The 23,009-nt window shown below is 43.3% G+C and overlaps 1 protein-coding gene across 1 annotated transcript; it reads right to left on the bottom strand.

The window, feature by feature from the left end:
- Nucleotides 1-2,431: 2,431 nt before the first annotated feature.
- Nucleotides 2,432-18,372, bottom strand: LOC119501958 (sphingosine kinase 1). The gene is made up of 5 exons (XM_037792737.1): nt 17,871-18,372; nt 8,890-9,039; nt 5,421-5,515; nt 4,110-4,225; nt 2,432-3,630 (listed from the first exon to the last, which is right to left on the bottom strand). Exons 1-5 carry the CDS (start codon nt 18,295-18,297, stop codon nt 2,736-2,738), a joined length of 1,683 nt encoding a protein of 560 aa, XP_037648665.1. The 5' UTR covers nt 18,298-18,372; the 3' UTR covers nt 2,432-2,735.
- Nucleotides 18,373-23,009: the final 4,637 nt, after the last annotated feature.

Genomic DNA, 23,009 nt, shown 5'->3' with positions numbered 1-23,009 from the left:
AAAATCTACTATTTTCTGTTATTGTATCTCTATTTTCTCGGGAATGGTATTAGAGTTACAAAGGATTCATATCCCTTAGCTTCTTACCTTTCAAAAGAGATCAGATATATGCATATAAGCCTTATGGTTGAGGAGCTATTCCTGATTCATTTTGGGTATGTTATTTTAGGTGTTTTTCTTGAGGGCTAGGGCTTAACAGGTTAAATTAATTCGATTAATTTTAATTTTTGGTTTTGCACGACGTGTAAAATGTATAAATTGTGAAAATTTAATTTAATAGTTTTGTAAAAGTGCACAAAAAGTGTATTTTTAAAGGAGTTGAGTGATCAGTGTGAAGATTTTACTTTATTTTTAGTGTCTTTACCAGTTGGGTAGCTAACGCCAGCTTGTACCTGTCAGCAGATATCAGGCCGAAACACATATCAGGAGATGATCTGGTGTGCAGACTTTTCTGCTCTATCTCTGCAGTAGTAGTAGTAGTAGTTGCGGTAGTGATAATTAAAGTGGATGTCTGCTTAGTCCATACAGTAGCTGTATGAGAGAACCTGTATTTTTTCAATATATTAAAATATATTTCAGTCATGTTTTAATCTTTTAGTTGCATTTTGTAAATCAAAATTGTGAATGGGCCCCCATATTTCAAAAAAAGTTGAGATTTGGACGATATTTTGGTGTGTGTTGTATACATTTTGCCTTTTAAGGAAGTTCTGTCATTTTTTCTAGTCAAAGAGAGCATCCAAAGAAACTATAGTGCTGGGCAGACAGTGAAACATATGGTTCAGCCCCCCCTCCACACCCCAATGATTTTCATACATTCCCTAAAGAGACCGTCCTTCTGTTTGAATTATGTGAAGAAATTTCCACATTTACGCTTCTTCCAGCGGAAGCCAAACACTTTCCTTCTTTCACAAGCTCCAGAAGAAAAGTAGCAGGAAAGTTATGTGCGCTATCAGCTCATTGCATTGACTGTATTGCTCTCAGGATGACAGCGATGTACTCATCAAAACCTGGAAAAGCTTATAATCAGCATTTCTTTGAACCCCATTAGCCTGTCATCATTTTACTTTTCACTTTTAGCATGAGAGGTGATTTTGTTGTTAGCAGAAGCAGCTGCATTCATACAGTAATGTCTCTTTTACCCGTGTTGACATTCTGATGTTTTTTTTTTATATATCTGAAGAACATGATTTGTTGTTAAGGTCAGGAAAGACAGCTCACTCTCTAAAAGTGATGATATTCAGCTGCTGCATACCTGTGGGTGTAGAAAGTTCTGGTGCGGTCATCGTGACCTGAAATAAACTGGTGTGTGTGTGTGAGAGTGTGTGTGTGAGTGTGTGTAAAGGGGTGGTGGGGGCACTGATGATGATGTTAACATTTGCACTCTCCTCTGCTCCGGTGCACTAATGCTCACCGCCGCAGCGCTGGGAACCAGCGAAAAGGCCACACAGCGAGAGCAGAGCAGAGCACTTGACTCCGTCCAGCTCACATTGATCGCATGCAGCCTCTCAATATGCATCGCCGACTGACCCGGTGGTGAAACCCCGCTCTCTCTCCACTTCTTTAGTGAGCTTCAACCAGTCCAATGAGTGCTGAAACTCACTCAAAAGCTTTCGTGTTGATTAAAAAAACTCGATTTTGCACGCTCTTGCAGATGTAAAGCTTCGTATTAAGGACACATTAGGTGCTGATGGCTCATTAACCAAAGGAGGGAGCCGGGAGAGTACAATCTTAAGATGAGGCAAGAGGAGAGGGGATCATATGCACAGTAACAGACCAAACCCCTCCCCCTCACTAAGTGCTGCAGAGATGTAAGGGAATATGTGTATATGTGCATAGGAGGAGGGGGGGGGGGGGGGGGGGGGGGGGGATGGGGAAAAGAAAGTGTGTGAGTGGAGGCGGTTCCTACAGTTTGATGATGGTTGCAGATGAAGCAGGGTGAGAGAACGGACAGGACAGGAAGTGGAGGTGTAACCTCAGCTGGCCAGGTTTCTCTCTGCTTCACGCGTCGTGTCGAATTCACTGGATATTGTTCGAGTTTATATAAGCTATGCAAAGATTAAAGATTTTTCAACATCAAAATCCCCGGGGGGATTAAATATCTCCTCAGTAAGAAAGCTCCTCTTTACCAGGCCGAGTGGGAGGCGATGCTGTCAGAGCGGTCGCCCAGGGGGGAGATTGTCGGCCTGGGGGGGTAGTACAGTAGGACAATGGGGCGCGGTTTCTCCACCAGCCTCCCAGGAATGGGATAATGTGCTTCTCTTCACGTGCGTCATGCTTATGAGGTCCGACAGCAGAGTGCACAATGCACTCCTCAGCCACCGCTCCGCTGTGTGCCAAAGCTCCTCATACACACACACATGAGTGCACGCAAACATACATAAAGATCTCTCTAGGTTATGCACACACACACACACACACACACACACACACACACACACACACACACACACAATCTTGATCCATTTCTCTAAGCTGGGACCAGCCAGCAGCAAGAACAACCATCCATGGCTTTGACCCTGAATCATACATTAGGAGAAAGAGGGGATGGGGACGGGAGGGGTCCATAAAAATAGGACAAGTTGTTTCTGTAGAAAAATAGAGGAATTTCCAGAGGCTGATAAAACGTCTTTGGCACTTCTGAAAACACAGCATACAGAAAGAAGTCGACACTGAGTATAAAAGGCCAAACTAGAAAGCTCTACAGCCAGAAAAAAAAGATTAAGATAATCCAAGTTTCATCCACAAATGAGTCTGGCCAGCCCCGGGTGGATTTGAGCCTGAACAGGCCCGTACTCCACCATCTCCCCATCCACCGTGATCATGCCCTCTGGGGAGACAGGCTCCAGCCGCAGGGCCTTCACCTTCTCGTACACCAGGTGGGGGCAGCCGCACGCCAGGTGGCCGCCCTTCTCCATTGCGAGGAAAAGGCGCAGGAGGGCCGGACGGGAGATTCCCGCCGTCACGTAGAACAGATGAATCACCCCGTCGTCTGCCATCGCGCCGGGGACTGTCCACAGATCCTCAGCTAGATGGGACTGGTAAATAGCCAGCACCAGGACAAAGTCCTCCTCCTTGACTACCGTCCAGCTCTCTGGGACTGGCTGGTCCAAACCAGGAAGCAGGGAGTCCTCCGGCGCTCCGGTCTTGCCATCGCTCTGGGTCTCCGGTCTCTTTGTGGTGATAGCGTTGTTGGAGGAGTTGGTGATGGTGTTGCGGTTGTGATTGTGGCGAGAGTTCTGTTTCGGGGAGGCGTTTGGGACGAGCCGACAGGGCAGGGAGGAGCAGAGCGAAGGGTGCTGAGGCGTGGAGGGAGGGGGGTTAGCCTTGATGCTCCCTTTGGGAAGTTTTGGCGCCTCCGTAACGGGCAGATACGCTAACCTCCCCTGGTAGACTCTGAGGGAGGCCAGACGCACCAGGGTGCCCATCAGGAAGCGGATTGCTCCGACGTGGCGGTACTTCTCGCTCTCGATGTCGACGTCGGCCACGAAGCCCCAAGCGAGGGAGAGAAAGGAGAAGAGGCGCTGCCGAGAGGCCAGGTGGATCGACACCAGGTCCATGGAGCCAACCAGACCTTTACACAGCATGAAGCCACAGCTCAGTAGCAGCTCTTCGTTCCACGCTGGAGGCGACCTAAGAGATGGTTATGCACATCAAGCGTTAGAAACAATCATGGCAATCCTGTCCACATCTGCAGCTAGTAGGAGAGCACAAGGTGACAAATATATTCCTGTTGGTTTCTTTGATGCTGTGCCCACGGCCAACCAGCAGATGGAGATGACACCCCGGACACGTGTGCTACCTTGACTGGTTCCACAGCTGCATTCTGGCCCATAATCACTCATAATGTTGAAGTTTCTAAACCCATTACATCATTCCTCTGAGAATTATCAGCAGCCTGAAATGACCCCTGCTGCACAGCAAAGCAGTTCCAGTCTGCTCCGCTGTCTCTCTCCTTCCTCCTGAGGAATGATGGTGCCCAGTCAGCCTTTGGCATAATTACACCGAAAGGAGATAAATCGTTCTTTCTTTTTTTTTTTAGGCTGAGGAAGGTTCCTTTTTCTATTCTGTTGGTCCATGCATTTAAATGACTCATTAATGGACGGACTCACTGTGAGTAGTGGTGGACAGAGGCAGCCAGGGCGTTGCCTGAGCCACCTGGTAGAATACCCAGAGGGGTCTGGATGGCCTCCTGCCAGTCCTCTCGCTCCATTAGACCGTTTATCACCTGAGTGAACAAGAACAAAATACAGAAACAGAATCAGATCACGGTCTTAAATAGAAAGTAGTGTCTGTGTATGAATACAAGTTTAGATAGAATGTGTTAGCTACAGCTGTTCTCTGTCAAATACCAGGTTAGTAGAACACTGAGCAGGAAAGCACCCACACAATGGCCTACATATATATCTTTAAATATTGTCCATCATCATAATTTTGTACAACTGAAAAAACAGTGAAGCATCTACAGAACAAAAATAAGACTAATAATCAATGACTGCAGAGATTGTAGGTGCCAGAATCACAGGCACTGGGCTTTTTTTGCCATATAAGATTTAATACAAATTATTTTTTTTATTTTTCCTATTCTGAAAAATGTTAAAAATAGAAACAGGGATGAGAGAGTTTATATTATTTCCATCGGTGAAATGCTCAAATAAAAACAAATCAAACAAGGAAATAAAGTGAAAAACTATATAATCATTATATGTATTTCCTTTTAATGTATGTATTGACTGTATCAATAAAACAATAAATTAATCAAATAATAGAAACATATGTTAAAGGGACAGTGTGTAGGATTTGGCGATATCTAGTGGTGGTGTAGTTGCAGATTGCAACTAACTGAGTACCCCTCCGCTCACTCCACCCTTTCCAAGACTGTGGTAACGTGAGCCGCTGAGTGCAAAATCGTGGTAACGCCGTTTGCCTCGCTCAGAGGCCATCCTTACCTTAACAACACTACTTTCGACTTCAGATGGCAGCTGGCGGTACCACGGTTTTACACACCGCGGCTCACTTTACCGCAGTTTCACAAGCATGTCAGAGAACTACGGTGGCCTTCAGGTAACATAAAAATGCAAAAGGCTCTCTCTAGAGCCAGTGTTGGGTTTGTCCGTTCTGGGCTACTGTAGAAACATAGCGGACTCCGTGAAGAGGACACGCTCCCTATGTAGATATGAAGGGCTCATTCTAAGATAATAATAAATAAAACATAGTTATGAATATTATATTCCATTTCTGCTAAAAGATCCCCTGAAATATTACACACTGTTCCTTTAAATGACAATTATTAAGGAAATACATAAAAAATATGTTTATTGTATTTTACTTTATTTTATATTTGCTTTTATCCAGGCATACTAAATCTTGATTAATATGATTGATTATTGCATTACAATAGGCTGGGTTAAAAGTCAGAGCACCTCAGACAGCAGCCCATCTCCAGACATGATAACCAGGGCGTCCCACTTCGACAGGTCCGCCTTCCTCACCAGTTCCCGTGCATGGTTCTGATGCTCTGAAGGAAACACGAGTGGTAAAGAGAGAGAAAAAGAAAAGAGACAAAAACAGAGAATTTGTAGGACAAACTGACAAAATAGAAACAAGGGCGAGGGAAGAGAAAGAGATGTGCTGCCTTCATCGCCAGCCTCTGGGGGAAAAGGATCAGGGAGATTAGGCAGAAAACAGATTCAATTTCCCCTTATCAGGCCAAACATATCACATTAGCCCGTCCAGCGGCCACTCAACAGCTCCAAGGCAGCTTAGCCATCCTACAAACATCTGTGACTGACAAATATCTGCATCTGTGTGTGTGTGTGTGTGCATGTGAGTGTTGGTTAATGCGCCGGCGGAGGACTGAGCTATTTGTTCAGCCTAGTTTTATTGGCAGCGTCCTTGAGTGGGTCCCTCTGCAGGGGCTCTCTGTGGGCTCATCCCGCCAGCATTAGAGTCTACAGTCCTACCAGCCGAGACTCCCCTGAGTAGTGGTGTGTGTGTGTGTGTGTAGCGAGAGAGAGGAAGGCAGACAGCAAAGAAGTTAGCAAGTATCGATGCGCTGCCATCATGGAAGGAAATATTTTTCTGCTCCAGCTCCAGTATTGATCGAGGACAGAACAGAAATAAAAACAAACTGCCCTCTCCTTCCCGTACACTTTGCTCGACCTCTACCTGTCCCCCCCCCCCCGACACACACTCTCCTGGGTCTCTCTCTCTCTCCCCACGGTGCTCCCCATATAGCTGCTGTTTGTTTGCTGTGTGCTGGGGAGGCTGGAGGCTGGAGGCAGGAGGCGGTGATGCAGTGCTGTGTTGACAGGCAGTTAGAGAGTAACTGCACTGTGCACAGCTGACTCAGCACTCAGAACCTGCCGGGGCCTCGGGTTGATGCTTTACCTCCCAGCCACTTCCTTATTCAAGGGGTCACCAGCCATATACACACATCAACCTAAACCTGACGACAGGGGACGGCTCGCGGTTATCATGCAAGCCAGTTGCCACGTCCACTGTTGATTCTACTTTATACTGCACTGATTATGGCTTGATAATAATAATTACACTTTGTTAAAGAGGACCTATTGTGCTTTTCCCCTTTTCCTTTAGTGTGTTATATACTTTGTTGTGCATGTAAAAGGTCTGCAAAGTTACAAGTCCACGCCAAAAGGGAGTTACTCTCCCCCACAGAAATACTGCTCCTGAACTGCCTGAAACACCTCGCTTGAAGTCTCGCCTTTTCTTCCGTAGCGTGGTGATGTCACCAAGTAACACGTTTGCCTGGCGGCTAGTTTGGCATGCCCTCAAAAAAGTAAGGGATCATGTACAGCCAGCCGGTCATTCTTGTGAAGAGGTTTATTTCATAACTATATTATCCTGCTTATTACACAGCTACTTACTTAAGAAATCAATAATTTGACACAAAAACGGTCCTCCAGAGTCCGACATCAGAACTGCATCCATAGCAACGGTCTGTTATACATATCAACGGTCTGCTATAAAGAAATAACAGACAGTAGAATGCCGTAATTGAACCAATCAGAATCGAGTATTCAACAAAGCCGCATAATAGAGTGCAACAGGGATGATGTATTTTTGTGTGGGATTTTTCCATTGGCTTTTGGATTATTGCAGAAAATAAACTTTTTGGCTACCAAACATTTATGATACTTACAGGTTTTGTTCAGCAAGATAATCTTCACGAATGAACACCACTTTATGATTTTTTAAGTGTAAATGCAATTGCTAGAAGTAAAAAGTTAACGTTAGGCTATAAACCAACTACACCAAGGTCACATGAGTGCAAGTATACATAACGAGGCTGTAAAGGCGGAGAAGTCGGCGTGATGACGTTTAGTAGTCTCATTTATCCTCTTGTAAGCAACCGTCTTTTTAAAGACATATAAAGGCTTCAAATTTCACGAGTGGGGAATTTATTGATGTGTTTTATGTCGTAAAACTAAATGTTAAAATCTCTAAAGCTTGTGTTAACCACAGACCTTATTTCAGAAATCTAACACCTAAACATCTAAAAACCCATTGACTTCCAGACGAGGGAACCGGAAGTGCTAAACTGCTAACTCAATAACAGGTTTAAGGACTCATTCCTGTAGCTTTCTATAAAGGTAGTTAGAGTGGAGCTGGAGCAGAATTTGAAGAGTTTGGTTTGGTTGACCAATCAAAACAGAGTGGGACAGCTGACCAATCGGAGCAGAGCGTTTCAGACAGGGGGGGTGAAAAGAGATACTCAAAATACAAGTATGCCCCTGAAAATAAGCACAATAGGTCCTCCATTCCAGTTGTTTCACTTTAAATGCATCATTTCCCTCTCCGTGTCGCACTCTGCCGCCTTCCTCTGAGGTTAACCAGGGTAAAGATAAAGCTTGGGATGCTTCATACAGTATGTAAAAGGTACATGCTGACACAAGAGGCGCCTCCACTGGTACGTGTCCTTCCTCAGGCAAAGGCTGCGTGATACATTCATCAAGGAGTTGCGTGCTGGGTAAAAGGGGTTGTGCCAGTTAATCCACTCATATAGTCACTTCTGAGGGCCACCGTGTCCGACCACTGAAGGCCCTCAGCGACCCATATTCTCCCTCCCTCCTTCCTGTTCTGCCCGGCCCGGGTCAACGTCAGTAATTACTCTGTCTTTTTTCATCACCATCCAGCTGCTGACCTTCCTTTAAGTCCCAGGAGTCGGCACAAAGAGGCTGCAAGCGCATCAGCTTTCTCTTTCTCAAATAAACAAACGCAGTTTCTCCCTCCTTTTCCTCAGTCATATTCGATCGCACTTTTGAGCTGTATCAGGTATTCAGCTGACGCACCGCCAAGCTGACGCTGGGAAAGACTGCTAATTCGTACCTGTCAACTCCTGCCAAACAAGGTTGGTGTTGGACTGGAGGGCAGATGAGAGTGAAAGGCTAAATGATGCACTGTGTATGATTGTTTTCTTTTTCTTTTGGCATTAAAGCCTTTTCCCTGTTTCCCAGAAGCTCCTTGGTATTCAGAGAGAGGTCACTTGAAGTTCAGAGTATCTGATGACAGTATAGCAACACATGGCACTGCTTTAAGGTCACAAAAAGCCACCAGCAACTCATTCTGAATGTGGAGCAGCTGGGGCGACTGGAACGGGAATTGAATGTGTATCAGTGCCCCAGTGCCTGCAGATGTGGCTTGTGAATTTGTAACTATACACAAATAATGCATCATCAGAGAGTGGAATGTGCTGCCGAAAATAAGTTTGTTTACACTGTGGTTATGTGCGTGAGCTCTTAGCGTAAGTGTCCCATGCTGGGGTTGAAGGTTTAATCCCTATTTCGTGTCAGTGTGACCTTGAGAAATTAGTGCCAGCTACATGCACGGACAATAAAGCTCTGCATGTGGTAGTGTGTGAACGCGACTGACCTGTGATGACGAGTGTATAGGGAACGGCGGCCTCAGTGAGCATGCCCTGCACGTGGCCAGTAAAGAGCTGGAGGGCCTGTCCGCGACCGCTGTGAGGGTTCACCAGGATCATGACTCTGCAGGGTCGACGCACCTCCGTGTACACCACACCTGAGACACAGGACAAAGAGAGAGAGGGGGGGATGTGAGTGAAGGCGAGGATGGAGATAAATCAAGAAGACAAAAGAAGGTCTTATTATGCGTGATCATCAGTGTATTTACAAGAATGTATAAGGACAGGCTCGTCCCTGAGGGGGAAAGAAGAGCATGAAACAGTGAAGTCAGAGGCTGTGACAGCATTCAGTTAGACGATGCTTAATGTTAATGCGACGTGCTGCTTTCTTCAAGGAGAGAGGGCTTACGGGTGCTTCTCATACCGATTATTAATAGCAATTCTGTGACATTTTATCAATCCCCGTGAGGAAATCCTCCTGTTGCTCATGTCAAAAGATGTAAAGATATTAAGAGAGAAAAAGGGGAGGGCGGAAGTCACTTCGCTATGTGTCTGTTAAAGGAATAGTTCCACATTTTGGGAAATATTTGCTGTTTTGTAGAGAGTTGGTATATACATACAAATATGTAGCTAAAGTGAGCAGCTGACAGGCCAACAGTGAAGACTCCAGGAAGTTACTGGTCCAGGCCACAGGAAGTAGCCCAGTACATAACCCCCATAAAACAGCAAATTGTTGTTTTTACACGTTTTTGCATGGATAAAACAAATGTCTTAAATGACCTGTGATTGGCTAAAGTCTCTTGTCACGGGCTAGATTTTCTAAAGCCTGAAAACAGAGCCATGATGAGGTGCAGAAGTCTAGTTTACTCTCAGAACACTTGAATTAAAATATGCTGAAAGGTTATTATGGAATTTTTGCCCAATGATGCCAAAATATACTGCCTACTGCCACTTTAAAGCAAAAAGATTTTGTTAACTTTGGACAGAGCTAGGCTAGGAGTTTAGTTTGGTTTAATTTAGTTTGGTTTAGTTTATTTAGATCCCCATTAGCTACTGTATTGCAAAAAGCTACTCTTCTTGGGGTCCTCTTTCATATTTTTTAACAATACTTCAATAAAAAAACATATAAATACATCAATACACATCCGTAACATTCATACTCACAATATAACTAAATACAAAACACAACCGTTAAGACACACAACAACCAACACCTCAAAGCCTTTATAATACATATGATAGCTCTACATCTCTTACATAACTGTTCCACTAAATCACAAATAAAGTGGGATGGATAGCTCTCTACATCCATATCACATTTTTGAGAACAGAAAATACAAAAAATAAAAACAAAAACTTGTGTAAACAAATATAATCTTAACTTTTTGTTAAAATACGTTGTATTACTTCCTGAAATCAAAATACTTGGTAATAAATACTACACCTACCTCTACACAGAGGCGACAGAAAACGACCCTCTGATTACTGCCAAGTAGAATAATGATGTCTGTCTGAGAAAAATTAGAGGTTACTATAAAGTATTTCTGGGGTTTGAGTTATGATGATATTTCTCATAAAGCAGACTAGAGAATAATACAACCGTCTTTTTCTGCTCTTTATGCTAAACTAACATAACTGGCTGCTAGCTGTAGCTACATACAAACAAGAGTGGTATTGATCTTCTCATCTAGCTATCAGCAAGAAAGCAAATAAGTGTATATCCCAAAATGTCGAGCTATAGGCTTATAGCGTTAATAAAAAAATGTCTGTGAGGTTAAAATGTAGATGATGTAATATGTGCTTGAGTAGTGGTTGGATAACATCTGCTAAATGGTTGAAATGAAATGTATTGAAGATCAAATGAACTCAATGCATTAATAGCTATTATATATTTAACGAGTAAGGAGTAAGGAGTTATTTGTTCCACCTCATAAAGCTCCCATTCTTTATGAATTCATATTTATATGGGAGGATCAGGTTTAACAGCTAAATTGTAACACTGACTGCCACTAAAATGGTTTGTAGCTTTAAAAAGTGAATTCAGAGAGAAGCTTAGGTGGATTTTTCGGCCGCTGCCCTTGACCTCTAAAGCAGACACAGACCTAACGGAGTCCATATCAGATGAATCAGAGAGGACAAAAAATTCTATCCATTTTGGGGTTTTGAGGACAGAAACATATCAGTTTCAATTCCCTCCATAACCATTTGGCTGCAGGTGATGCTGATGTTGTGACTCACTAACATCTGTCTACCTTGTCTGAGCCTCAATTTCCAATACTGTGACTGGTGCTGCACTGATGCTGTCACAGCCACCCTCTACCTCATTTGGCCCATGATGATAGGACTCGGCGGAGGTACAAAAATATCTCATCGAGAGAGAGAGAGAGGTGTGAAACCGCCAGGAAGAGTGAGGAGAGAGTGTGAAAACACACAGGCACATGCCAAACTCTGCCTCCATTCACCCACACAGGGTTACCATTGTGGTTTTTATCAGAGCACAATGCGGCTGTCAGACACAAAAGGTGGTCTCTACACTTCCAGAATATAGTAGAAACTGACTGTTCACGGTGAAAGAGCTTTAGAGTCACGTTTTACACTCAAGTGTGTTGAGCTGAATAGCAAACCCTTAATAAAGGTGAACCCTAAACAAATACAGATCAGCATCTTCCTCTGGAAACTTTCACACTGGAACTCGTGACTCCCAATGATGGAGGTGGAAAAATGTTTTTTTCATGTCCTGTCCAGCATCTTCATTAGCCTGCATGGCTCCAGGTCTCTGAATCACTGAATCACACATCTCTGACGATTTCAAACTGAATAATGAATGATGAAGTGAAGAAAAATGGTAATTCAGTGTGATTATCAAGCTACACCTTCAGAGCCATGCTGCTTTATTTTGAAAAGCTGCTCTAAAATCACTTATCATGCGAGGGAATCTACTTATTAAATAACTTATAGAAGGTGGAATATTCTTATAAATCCTAGTTTAGTTTAGTTTAAAACTCAAATATACATAAAATGATAATAATAAGTCATTACTTTTGAAAGAGTGACAAACCAAAAGTTTAGTTTTTGTATTGTAATGAAGAAACATAATCACAATTTATGACACTGTCAGCATTTAGATAATATAAGGTAGAGCTGAAACAACTAGTCCATTAATTTAGTAGTCAATTGACAGAAAAATAACCTGCAACTATTTTCAGGATTAATTAATCATCAGTTTTCAAGCAAAAAAAAAAGTTTATTGTCTTATGTGGTAGCTCATGAAACCGTATATCTTTACATTTTGGACAACATAAGCTATTTGGAAGACATCACCTCGAGTATTGGGAAGGTGCGACAGTCATATCTTGTTATCTATGTCATATTTCCTGACATTTTATAGACCAAGCGATTAATTTGAGAATATAATCAGCAGATTAAGTAGCCTAAGGGATAATGTGCAGTGAGCCAGCCATTGTTGTGAAATAAACCTCGACAGAGCGACGCGGCACCCCGACGCAAAGCACCACCCTGTCAGGGTTTATTTCACAACAATGTCCCACAAGCTGTACACTATCTGGCTTATTACACAGCTACTTACTTAAGAAATCAATAATTTGACACAAAAACGGTCCACCAGAGTCCGTCATCTGAACTGCGCCCATAGCAACAGTCGGTTATACATAGCAACGGTCTGCTATAAAGAAATAACAGACCGTAGAAAACCTTGATTGACTAATCAGAATCGAGTATTCAACAAAGCCGTACAATAACTGATGATAAAAAGTCATCATTAGTTACCCTCATGTATTGTACAAACAGGATGAGGGAGTTTCGGATGCATTTATACAAGCAGTATGTCACTCATATCTGAGTAGTAACTGTGCACAAAGGTTGCAAATTTGGTGAGTTTCATGGAAAGGTTCTGACCCATTTATCTGTCAGCGGATGGATGATTGTGAAATACTGATTATGTGCAATCAGTTGCCAGTTTATTAAGTACAAAACAACCCTACTATAAATCCAGCCTTTATGAAGTGACTGAGATGTGTTTGTAATATTAAGTATACCCGTTGATAAATGAGCATAAATATTACATACTAATTTCATCTGACAATGTAAAGCATAAAGGCAATCAAAATCGATCTGGAGATTATTTATGATTATTTATTTTGCACAGGACTTTTATCAGGAGATGACCCGGTTTCAACCTCACCAACATGTTTGATTTACTGTCATAATACTTGATATGCAAGTTATGAACTGAATATAGACTGTCAAACAGTACATACAGTTTATCACATGATAAATCTGAGGGATCACAAGATTATATATAACATGAAAACATGTTTCATGGGAAAAAAAATCACTCTTTGGTTGAGCTGGTTATAATCAGTAGACGTGTGCAACCACCAACAAGGGATCACAACCCTCTGGTTTAAATGATTTGAAGTCTTTTTGGCAGCTCAATACTACACTTTGATCATGATTCCTTGTCCATTATCTTTTAATGTGCTGCCCCCCCATTTCTGTCTCTGAAACTGTCTTTTCCCCAGACGTTCCTCCTGGGTTTTGCCTGTGTGTGTGTGTGTGACAGGAAGATAGATGCCAGGTATGAGGGTGAAAGCGAAATCTGTCTGTGATGTGAAGTGAGATACCTGCGGGCGGATCCTGCCCGTCACACTGGCAAGCAAACTTTCAGCTGCAGTGTGTGTATTTCACAGGTACAAGTGGGTAAACAACACTCACACTGCAGGCAGCCAGGAGACAGGCAGACTGGATGTGACAGCGGTGCTGATGACTGCTGAGCTGATAGAGAAGAATCATCTTGTTGCCACCATGCTGTTACAAAGTGCTAAATAAAGATGCACCTTCAGTGTATCACACTGCAGCACAGGTGGGATTTGTTAAACCGTGACGCCATTCAGGAAAACTCTTGGAGCATAAACAAATATTTGGGCTATTCAGTGAAAGCCGTCTTGTTCGGGAGCAGCGCTATATCCAGACATGTCTGCAAACAAGCTGCATTCAAGGGTTGGCTGAGTGTTTGTCTAAAAAGTGCAAACACACACTGAGGCATCACCAGGCAGGCGTGGTGGGTTGGGGAGGGGAGGAGGTGTTGACAGGCCATCACAGCCGTGTGTCACGGAGCGGGAGACGAAGGCTCCGCAGGGACCGAGATGTCGGTCGAGGTCAGAGGTCGTCGCATTTTGACGCATTTTTAGCTCCTTCACTGAGGAGGAGGCCGCGGCGGCTTCAGCAGAGCCCCATGGGGAGGAGAGATCACACACTGACAGACACACACCTGACCCTGCGGCTGCTGGGAAACAGACCGCAGCTCTTTCATCCCTTCCTTCTCTTTTGCATAACCCCAACAGATGCAAATGGGAGCATTTGCACCAGAACAGCTCGTGGGAATTTTCCAATTTTTAAGGGTGCCTTCGTCAGACTAGGGTGACCGGGTGTCCCACTTTACGAGGGACAGCATTTTTATCCCTTGTCCCACGTTCCACATATTATATATAGACGATATCCCACATTTTCACTGGCTCTAATGTTTAAAAGTCAAACCACTGCGGGACAGACGCTTTTTTAAAACCTGGCTGTGAAGAAAGGGCTGTGTTTGCTGTCATACTGCGCACACGTGGGTCGAGCGCAGGTTAACATTTCACCGTCTTTGCCCAATGGAGCAAATTGCACATTTAGGCGGAATATGATGGAAACTACCACAAAGGAAAGGAAAAGCAGCTACAACAAAGACTGTGAAACTACTTATAAGTATTTACAAACCGGTTGAAGGCGATTCTCAGAGTTTTTTGTGAAATTTGCCTGTTACTTTTCAATTTCACACAGGAGGGAATACAACATGAAGCGTCAAAACATGCGGCTCAAAAAGAGATGTAATCTATGGATGCATTCGGGCAAAGCATAGAGGTGTTACAAGATAAGGGGCAGAATAGAAATGTTTATTATTTAAGTAAGATAGACATTATATCAAAATTGTAGACCACCTCTCAGCCTTGGTAACATGTCCCACATTGTTCCACACAAACATACTCTTTTTCCCACATTTGGTTTGTTGGGATCTGGTCCCCCTAGGTCAGACACAGAAGTTTGTGATGAATAAATGTTAAATCTGTAACTGTCCTCCTACCAGCTGTTTGACAAGCAGAGAAGGATACAGCCCGTAGCAATGAAAGCAGCCACTAGTTGAAAAAAGTCAAAGCGAGTAACCATCATCTCATCCTCTTTGCATGCAACCTCACTGTGGCTCCTCGAAGCAGGGCTGTAGTAGACCATTAGCGTGTGCAGAACTGTATCATACTGTACGCACTTCATTATTTACGCCTCATTCATTCCAATGAACCTGCAGAGAGAGTAAAAACCCTATGAGAATATGGGTGCCATCACCCAAACTAAACTAGTAGAGTTACAACCTCATTGTAAACGTCACATGTTAAAGCTGCAGTAGGTAGAAATTAAGCAAATATGATTAAAAAAGTTATTTTTATAAAACGGTCACTATATCCTGACAGTAGTGCACGAGACAGGTAATCTGAAAAAAAATCATGTGCCTCTGTGTCCTCCGGTGCTCCTAATGGCATCTGCAAGATTTCACAGACCGGAGGAAAACAACCAATCAGAGCCCAGCTGGAGCCTTGCCTTCTCTGAGCAGCTGTCAATCACTCGCAAACTCCGATCAAACGGTCAAACTAGGCAATGCTGATCAAATATGAATCAATCATCTGTTACTGTAATGTTTTCAGAAACATCTTGTAGTGTACAGCCATGTTGAGATCAGTTGAGGAAATACCAAGCACAGCCCACCAGCCGGAGCACAGCCAATAGAATTGGCTAGATTTTTTAAAGCCTGTAAACAGAGCCATGAGGAGGTGCAGAAGTCTAGTTATCTCCCAATGATGCCAAAAATGTTCTGCCAACTGAAGCTTTAAATTTATCCACTTTATATTTCAGTGGAAGTGCGTCACTCTGACTAAACACCAATCTTGCGCTGCAGTTGCACTTTTAATCCAACCTTTCCATCTGCAATACCAGAATTTGCAATTAACTTTGGGGGTAAATACTCTATGAGGGATTAGCGAATCACACTGACCTTCACGCACCCTCTGAAGCAGCAACTCTATTACCACAACATTACTCATTTAGATCACATATCATATTCTGTTAAATACTGTATTATTGGTTGGCCCCGGATCTGGAATGCTAAAACAAGCTTATAAATTAATGATACGATCACATCATCACTGAGGCGCTGTGTTCAAAAGAGGCAAATCTGGGATGAGAGACCATGTTGGAAAAACTGTTAGATGTGTGGTTCATTAGTATGTGTGATTTGAAAAAACCCTGCCGACCTGGAGCTCTTTGATGAGTCCGGCGAGAGGACAGTCTCAGGTTACCATCTGCCTGCCTGCCTGGCGTATATACAGGGCTGAAACCCAAACTCCTGCTGGCCGCAGACCAGAGGGAGGTGATGTTCCTCATCACACAGAAGCCCAGTCTGTCTATGTTTGCAGTGTACACCTGGAGGCTTATTCCTCATCCCGCTATATACCAACCTCCACCTTCAGGCAACCAACATTCCAAATTAGTCACTGTCAAGTCAAATATCCTTTTCCTCTTTGAACTGCCCAGGAGAGCATGCCTGCATTATATTTTAAACTGTTAAATATGTCTATATGAGTAGAAGGATATGACCTGACTTAGCAGATTCTGACTTTGTTCCCAAATAAATGATGAAAACCATTTTGGGACCCAAACAGCTTTGTCTCATCATCAGCCTCCCAACTGTGTGATAGGGGTAATTAGCTGCATAAACATTTCTCATATAGTATTCATGTTAATGACTGCCTCCTTGTATACCACAGAGGCTTAATGAGACTGGAAGACAGAGGAACCTGAGGACATTTGAAACAGAGCAGAGACATGACGAGACCTAATTAGACTGCAAAAGCAGGATGAAAAACAGGCTTTTGTTTTGATGTGATTTTTTTTATTTTTTACACCCGTCAACAATAAACTCTCAGTGGGAATTTACTGAGCGGGAATAATGAAGCCTACAAGCAGCGGCTACACACTATCTGCTGACAGAGGATCAGTAGGAAATCTAACTACTTAAGTGATTTTGTGTGAGTGTGAGTGTGTGTGTGTGTTTATATCAGACTCCACATCCAGAATCATCCCTCTCTCTCTCTCTCTCTCTCTCTCTATGGGCTGTTTGAATGAATGAGGCAGCTGTAATTGCTGCTGGCAGGTGGATCACCTTTCACAGCAGGTAGAACAGGTTACTGAGAGCAGAATCAAAGTGTGCATCCTCTCTGGTGAACCTGTTTTTGGCAGAAAGGTGTACTATGGTGGAGGTTTCATGTGGGGCTTTTGGGTCAGCCTATTTAATTGGTCCCTCAAAGGCTCAATTTATTAAGATTTTTGTCATATTCATCACTTGATGGTGTTTTTGTCATCTTCACATCAAAAAATAATATTGTATAGCCTTCTTCTTTTGCTCTACTATTTGTAATATAAAGTTGATTTTTCAAACTATTGTGGAGGTTTCATGTGGGGCTTTTTTGGTGCCAGGTCAGCCTCCTTAATTGGTCCCTCAAAGGCTCAATTTATTAATTTTTTTTTATACATATTCATCACTTGATGGTGTTTTTATCATCTTCACATCAAAATAATATTGTATAGCCTTCTCCTTTTGCTCTATTATTCGTAATATAAAGTAGATTTTTCAAGCTTCAAACTATTGTGGAGGTTTCATGTGGGGCTTTTGGGTCAGCCTTCTTAATTGGTCCCTCAAAGGCTCAATTTATTAAGATTTTTGTCATATTCATCACTTGATAGTGTTTTTATCATCTTCACATCCCAAATAATACTGTATAGCCTTCTCCTTTTGTTACATTATGTGCCTAATATAAAGTTGCATGTGGATTTTTCCATCTTCAACCTGACCCAGATGTTGCCCAGATGAGGAGGCTCTACTCACCGTCCCTCCTGGGCGCCTGCAGCACCGAGGCATCCCTGATGGCTGCAGCCCACCTCTCAGCCTCCTGGAGGTTGGCCAGCGGGTCCTGGACCAGGGCGACCCTAAAGCCCTGCTCCACCCTCTGTCTGGCCAGCCCGGCGCTCATCCAGCGCCTCCTGAGCGGGTAGAACCAGGCGGTGAAGTAGGCACCGACCTGGTCCTCCGCTCCGTCCGGCCGTCGGTGCGCCCGGCAGCCCACACAGTCCGTCAGGTTAAACACCACCTTAGTCCGGCCGGGTGACGAGCAGATCCTCTGGACGCTCAGGCTGCTCTCCGTCAGGCTCACCGAGTACCGGACCCGGTCGTTGAGCGGGTCGGTGAACTCTCCGTACAGCACGCCCACCACCCCGTTCCGCTGGTCCGGTTCATCAGAGGCGTCTGTCTCCATCCCGGGAGAGAGACGCGTCCCGCAGGCCGGTGTGGCGGATGGTGGTGCGGTGCAGACTCTGCTCCTCTCGGGCTGCTGTGGGACCCTGTGAGTAGTGAGGAGGATGAGAGGAGGACAGAACAGCAGCTTTACTAGTTCACAGGCTCTCCCTAGTGACTGGAAGAGGAATGGCAGTGATGGAGCTGCAGAGCTGGAGGAGCGCACTGACCTGTCTCAAGCGCTCCTGCATGAGGAAACTATAATAATAATAATAATAATAATAATAATAATAAACTTTATTTGTATAGCACCTTTCCAAACATAATTACAAAGTGCTTTATATAAGTTAAAATAGTGCAAACATCAAGATAAAAAACAATACAGAATAAAAACATAAAAACATAGGCCAAAATAAAATGATAAACATAAGACTTTTGTACAAAAACATTTTTTGCATTCCAGATTTTTTGAATATATTGTGATATGAAGCCATTACATTAAATCCATCCACACCCAGTATACCACTCCGAAATCCCCAGGAAGTGATCTAATCAAACCAAAAACAGAAAATGCAGATATCACACTCATACAAGAAATGGTAGACATATCAGTACTCTAATGCTAAGTTTTTTTGTCAGACAAATCTTGATTTTCTAATGTGGGACAGTCATGTCTGAAATGTGGGACACTGAAAAGTCTGTTAAAAGACTTAAATCCCCTTAATTAATGTAGGAAACACTCAAGGCCAAATGTGCAAACCCAAGCTGTTACAAAACCTAGGCTTATGTGTGGATGTAATAGTATTATTAAATGTCTATAATAGTTTTGAAGCATTTAGGCACATTAGAAAGACATTAAATATCAATAGTTTTATTGAATTTTATTTGTTTGAGGAGTACCTACCCACTGGAGCTTAGGTGTCCCACATTAGGCAGTGTCCCACTTTACGTCAACTCACCCTAACTCCCTTCCTTCTTCTCATCTGGATAAGTGGCAGAGAATATTTAAGGCATTTAAAAATAACAATGATGAATATCTAATTTCTGATAACTAGATACAAATAGTCTTGGCCTACGTTATGGGCATGAAAGATCATCCATGACCAAAAAATCTTAAAGGGGAACTATGCCCATTTTCCAAACTCATACATGTTATTCCTATGGTCTTAGACAGTCCAAAAATATCAATAAACATGAACAACTCTCTCCTAAATCCAAAAACTAGAGTTTTAAAACTCAAATTTGTGATGTCATAGGGTATAAAGGGTGGAGCCGCTCCATGAATGAGGAGAGATATTGACACTGAGAGCACCCAGGGGGATCTTCTGAGTATATGGGTACATGTTCTGTTTCACAACAGAGAACACAATAGAATAAAGCTCATTTGGATATAAAAAAGAAAACAAAATCAGTCTCCCATTCATTGTCTATGGAGCAGCTCCACACTTTATACCCTATGACATCACAAGTTTGAGACTTGCTTCTCTGGTTTCTGGCTTTGAGAAAGAGGAGCTCATGTTCACAGATATTTATTGAACTTTCCTCGGCCATGGAAATAACAAATACAAATTCTTAATTTAGGTGTATGGTGTTCTCCTTTATCTCCATGGATTGCCTACTCCGGGTAAGGAATGAGTCCTTACCCCAAGTGAAGGAGTTCAAGTACCTCGGGGTCTTGTTCGCGAGTGAGGGGACTATGGAACATGAGGTTGGCCGGAGAATCGGAGCAGCGGGGGCGGTATTGCATTCGCTTTACCGCACCGTTGTGACGAAAAGAGAGCTGAGCTGGAAGGCAAAGCTCTCGGTCTACCGGTCAGTCTTCGTTCCTACGCTCACCTATGGTCATGAGGGTTGGGTCATGACCGAAAGAACTAGATCGCGGGTACAAACGGCCAAAATGGGTTTCCTCAGGAGGGTGGCTGGCGTCTCCCTTAGAGATAGGGTAAGAAGCTCAGTCATCCGTGAGGGACTCGGAGTAGAGCCGCTGCTTATTTGCGTCGAAAGGAGCCAGTTGAGGTAGTACGGGCATCTAGTATGGATGCCCCCTGGACGCCTCCCTTGGGAGGTGTTCCAGGCACGACCAGCTGGTAGGAGACCACGGGGAAGACCCAGGACTAGGTGGAGAGATTATATCTCCACACTGGCCTGGGAACGCCTCGGGATCCCCCAGTCAGAGCTGGTTAATGTGGCCCAGGAGTTTGGGGTCCCCTGCTGGAGCTGTTGCCCCCGCGACCCGACCCTGGATAAGCGGTTGAAGATGGATGGATGGATGGATGGTGTTCTCCTTTAACTCAAAGTCCATTTACTAACTTTTTCAGTTGCTTTCCGCATTCGAATCGCCGATGAAGATAAAAGTTGTAATTGAAAGCTCCGGAAAAAGCGTTTAAGTGGAAAACTACATTAGCCTATAATTTATCTAGAGTTGCTTCCCTGTTTATGTAGCCTAATAAACAAAATAGTGCAACTGAAGAGGTCAGCCTATGTCCACAAATGCTTTTGACTTGGCATCTCTCAGCCTATTTGTGAATTCCACTCTACTAGCCTATTAATTGCCCATCAGGCTATGCGAATCTCTATCAATCCATCTCATTATTCGTCTATTAAATATTTAGATACACTGACAGTCTATGCCCCCTAAATGTCCTCCGGAAGAGATTGTCAAATCATTTGTTGAATGTGATCCCAATTATCAGCCACATTTTCTTGTGAACCAGTTTAGAGGCGGATGGTGGATTTGCACGTCTCTCTTTCACTTTGACTTATAGTTTACATGTCACATCCTGAAGCACTGAAATAAACATGCACTCCAAATTTGCCTCATCGATTTATATTAGCTATAGGAGCGATATTTTTCTTTTTGATACACACATCTGACATCATATTCATGACATATCACATTAGTTGAGATTAAGGTGGAACAATAATATAATGTTTATGACTAAACTGTTGAAAAGTTTGAGGGGTTCATGACCTGCACAATAGGCTGTGATTTATTTCAGGTGTTTTTCATAAGGGGTTTGATTGTATGACATCTTTGAGGCAAATAGTTTGTTGAATACTGAGCCTAACACTAGCAAACGCATCATTAAAGCTTCAGTAGGCAGAACGTTTTGGCATCATTGGGCAAAACTTTCATAATAACCTTTCAGCATATTGTAATTCAAGTGTTCTGAGAGAAAACTAGACTTCTGCACCTCCTCATGGCTCTGTTTTCAGGCTGTAAAAAATCTAGCCCGTGACGAAAAACTTTGGCCAATCACAGGTCATTTCAGAGAGAGAGAGCGTTCCTATTGAGCATTCCTATTGGCTGTGCTCCGGCTGGTGTGCGGTGCCTTTTATTCCCTCAACTGATCTCAACATGGCTGCCGGTCGGATCACAAACTTTTTCATTTTACAGCTAAACAGTAGACTACAAGATGTTTCTGAAAACATTTGAGGCGAGAAATAGGCATTACAGTAAGAGAATATTGAATCATTTTTGATCAGCGCTGCCTAGTTTGACCGTTTGATCGGAGTTTGCGATTGATTGACAGCTGCTCAGAGACGGCAAGGCTCCAGCTCGGCTCTGATTGGTTGTTTTCCTCCGGTCTGTGAAATCTCTTAGATGCCATTAGGAGGACACTGGAGGATACCAGAGGACACAGAGGCACATGATGTTTTTTCAGATTACCTGTCTCATGCTCTACTGTCAGGATATAGTGACCGTTTTATAATAATAATTTTCTTTCATCATATTTGCTCCAATTCTACGTATACTGCGCTTTAACACCATAAATGTTATATCAATGATTAACACACTGTTCAGCGTTCTGCCATCTTTCTAACGAAATAATACAAAAGCTTGATGGTTGAAGGCCACATAGTGACTTTACTGTACTTTATTGTATTTCTTCTCACATTATTAGTCCAATTTATGTTGTATTTTTGCTGCATCTGCATATGAGTCGTATTCTTATGATAAGTACACTTTATACCATCCTTTCATATCATATATATATGTACTGGAAAAACAAAGTTTGGAAACTTGTGTTTGGTGGATTATTTCTCTGTTGTTACAATGCTAATTGGCATTGTATTTTACATCGTTGGAAAGCCTGTTTATTTACCTTCGCAATGATGTCCCACTTGTAAGGATCATGCATTTGTGGGATGAGCAGCACAGCTGAATATGTGGGTAGCGCCCAAGAAAAATTTGCCAAAACGCTCCGTCAATGGTAAACAGTGTATTCTCCTGTTGGTGTTGACTCTTGTTTTGAGTTGTTTGGTGGATTGGATGATTGAACTCTCTATCAGTAACAAGGAACAAACAAGACATATTGGGTATTTTACACTTTATTCATTTAATACACCGTCAGGAGCCTCAGTAGCGGTGGAAGATCCATACGCAGCCACAACAGCCTGGCACCTCCTCCTCATGCTGGTCACCAACCTGGTCACACGTTGCTGTGGGATGGCGTTCCATTCCTCAACCAGGATTCATTGCAGGTCAGCCAACGAGGTTGTGTTGGTCACTCTAACACGTAGAGGGTTAGAGTGACCCAAGCTGATCCCACAAGTGTTGAATTGGGTTGAGGTCTGGACTCTTGGCAGGCCGTTCCATTCTCTCTACTCCCACATTGTGGAGGTAGTCTGTGTTAACCCTGGCTCTGTGGGGGTGAGCGTTGTTTCTTGGAGGATGAAGTTAGGTGCCAGATTGTGGAGATATGGGATCGCCACTCGCTGCAGAATCTCATC

This window comes from Sebastes umbrosus, chromosome 14 (genome assembly GCF_015220745.1).
Source record: "Sebastes umbrosus isolate fSebUmb1 chromosome 14, fSebUmb1.pri, whole genome shotgun sequence".
In the NCBI taxonomy this organism is placed as follows: Eukaryota; Metazoa; Chordata; class Actinopteri; order Perciformes; family Sebastidae; genus Sebastes; species Sebastes umbrosus.
This window is presented reverse-complemented; position numbering and strand designations above follow the sequence as displayed.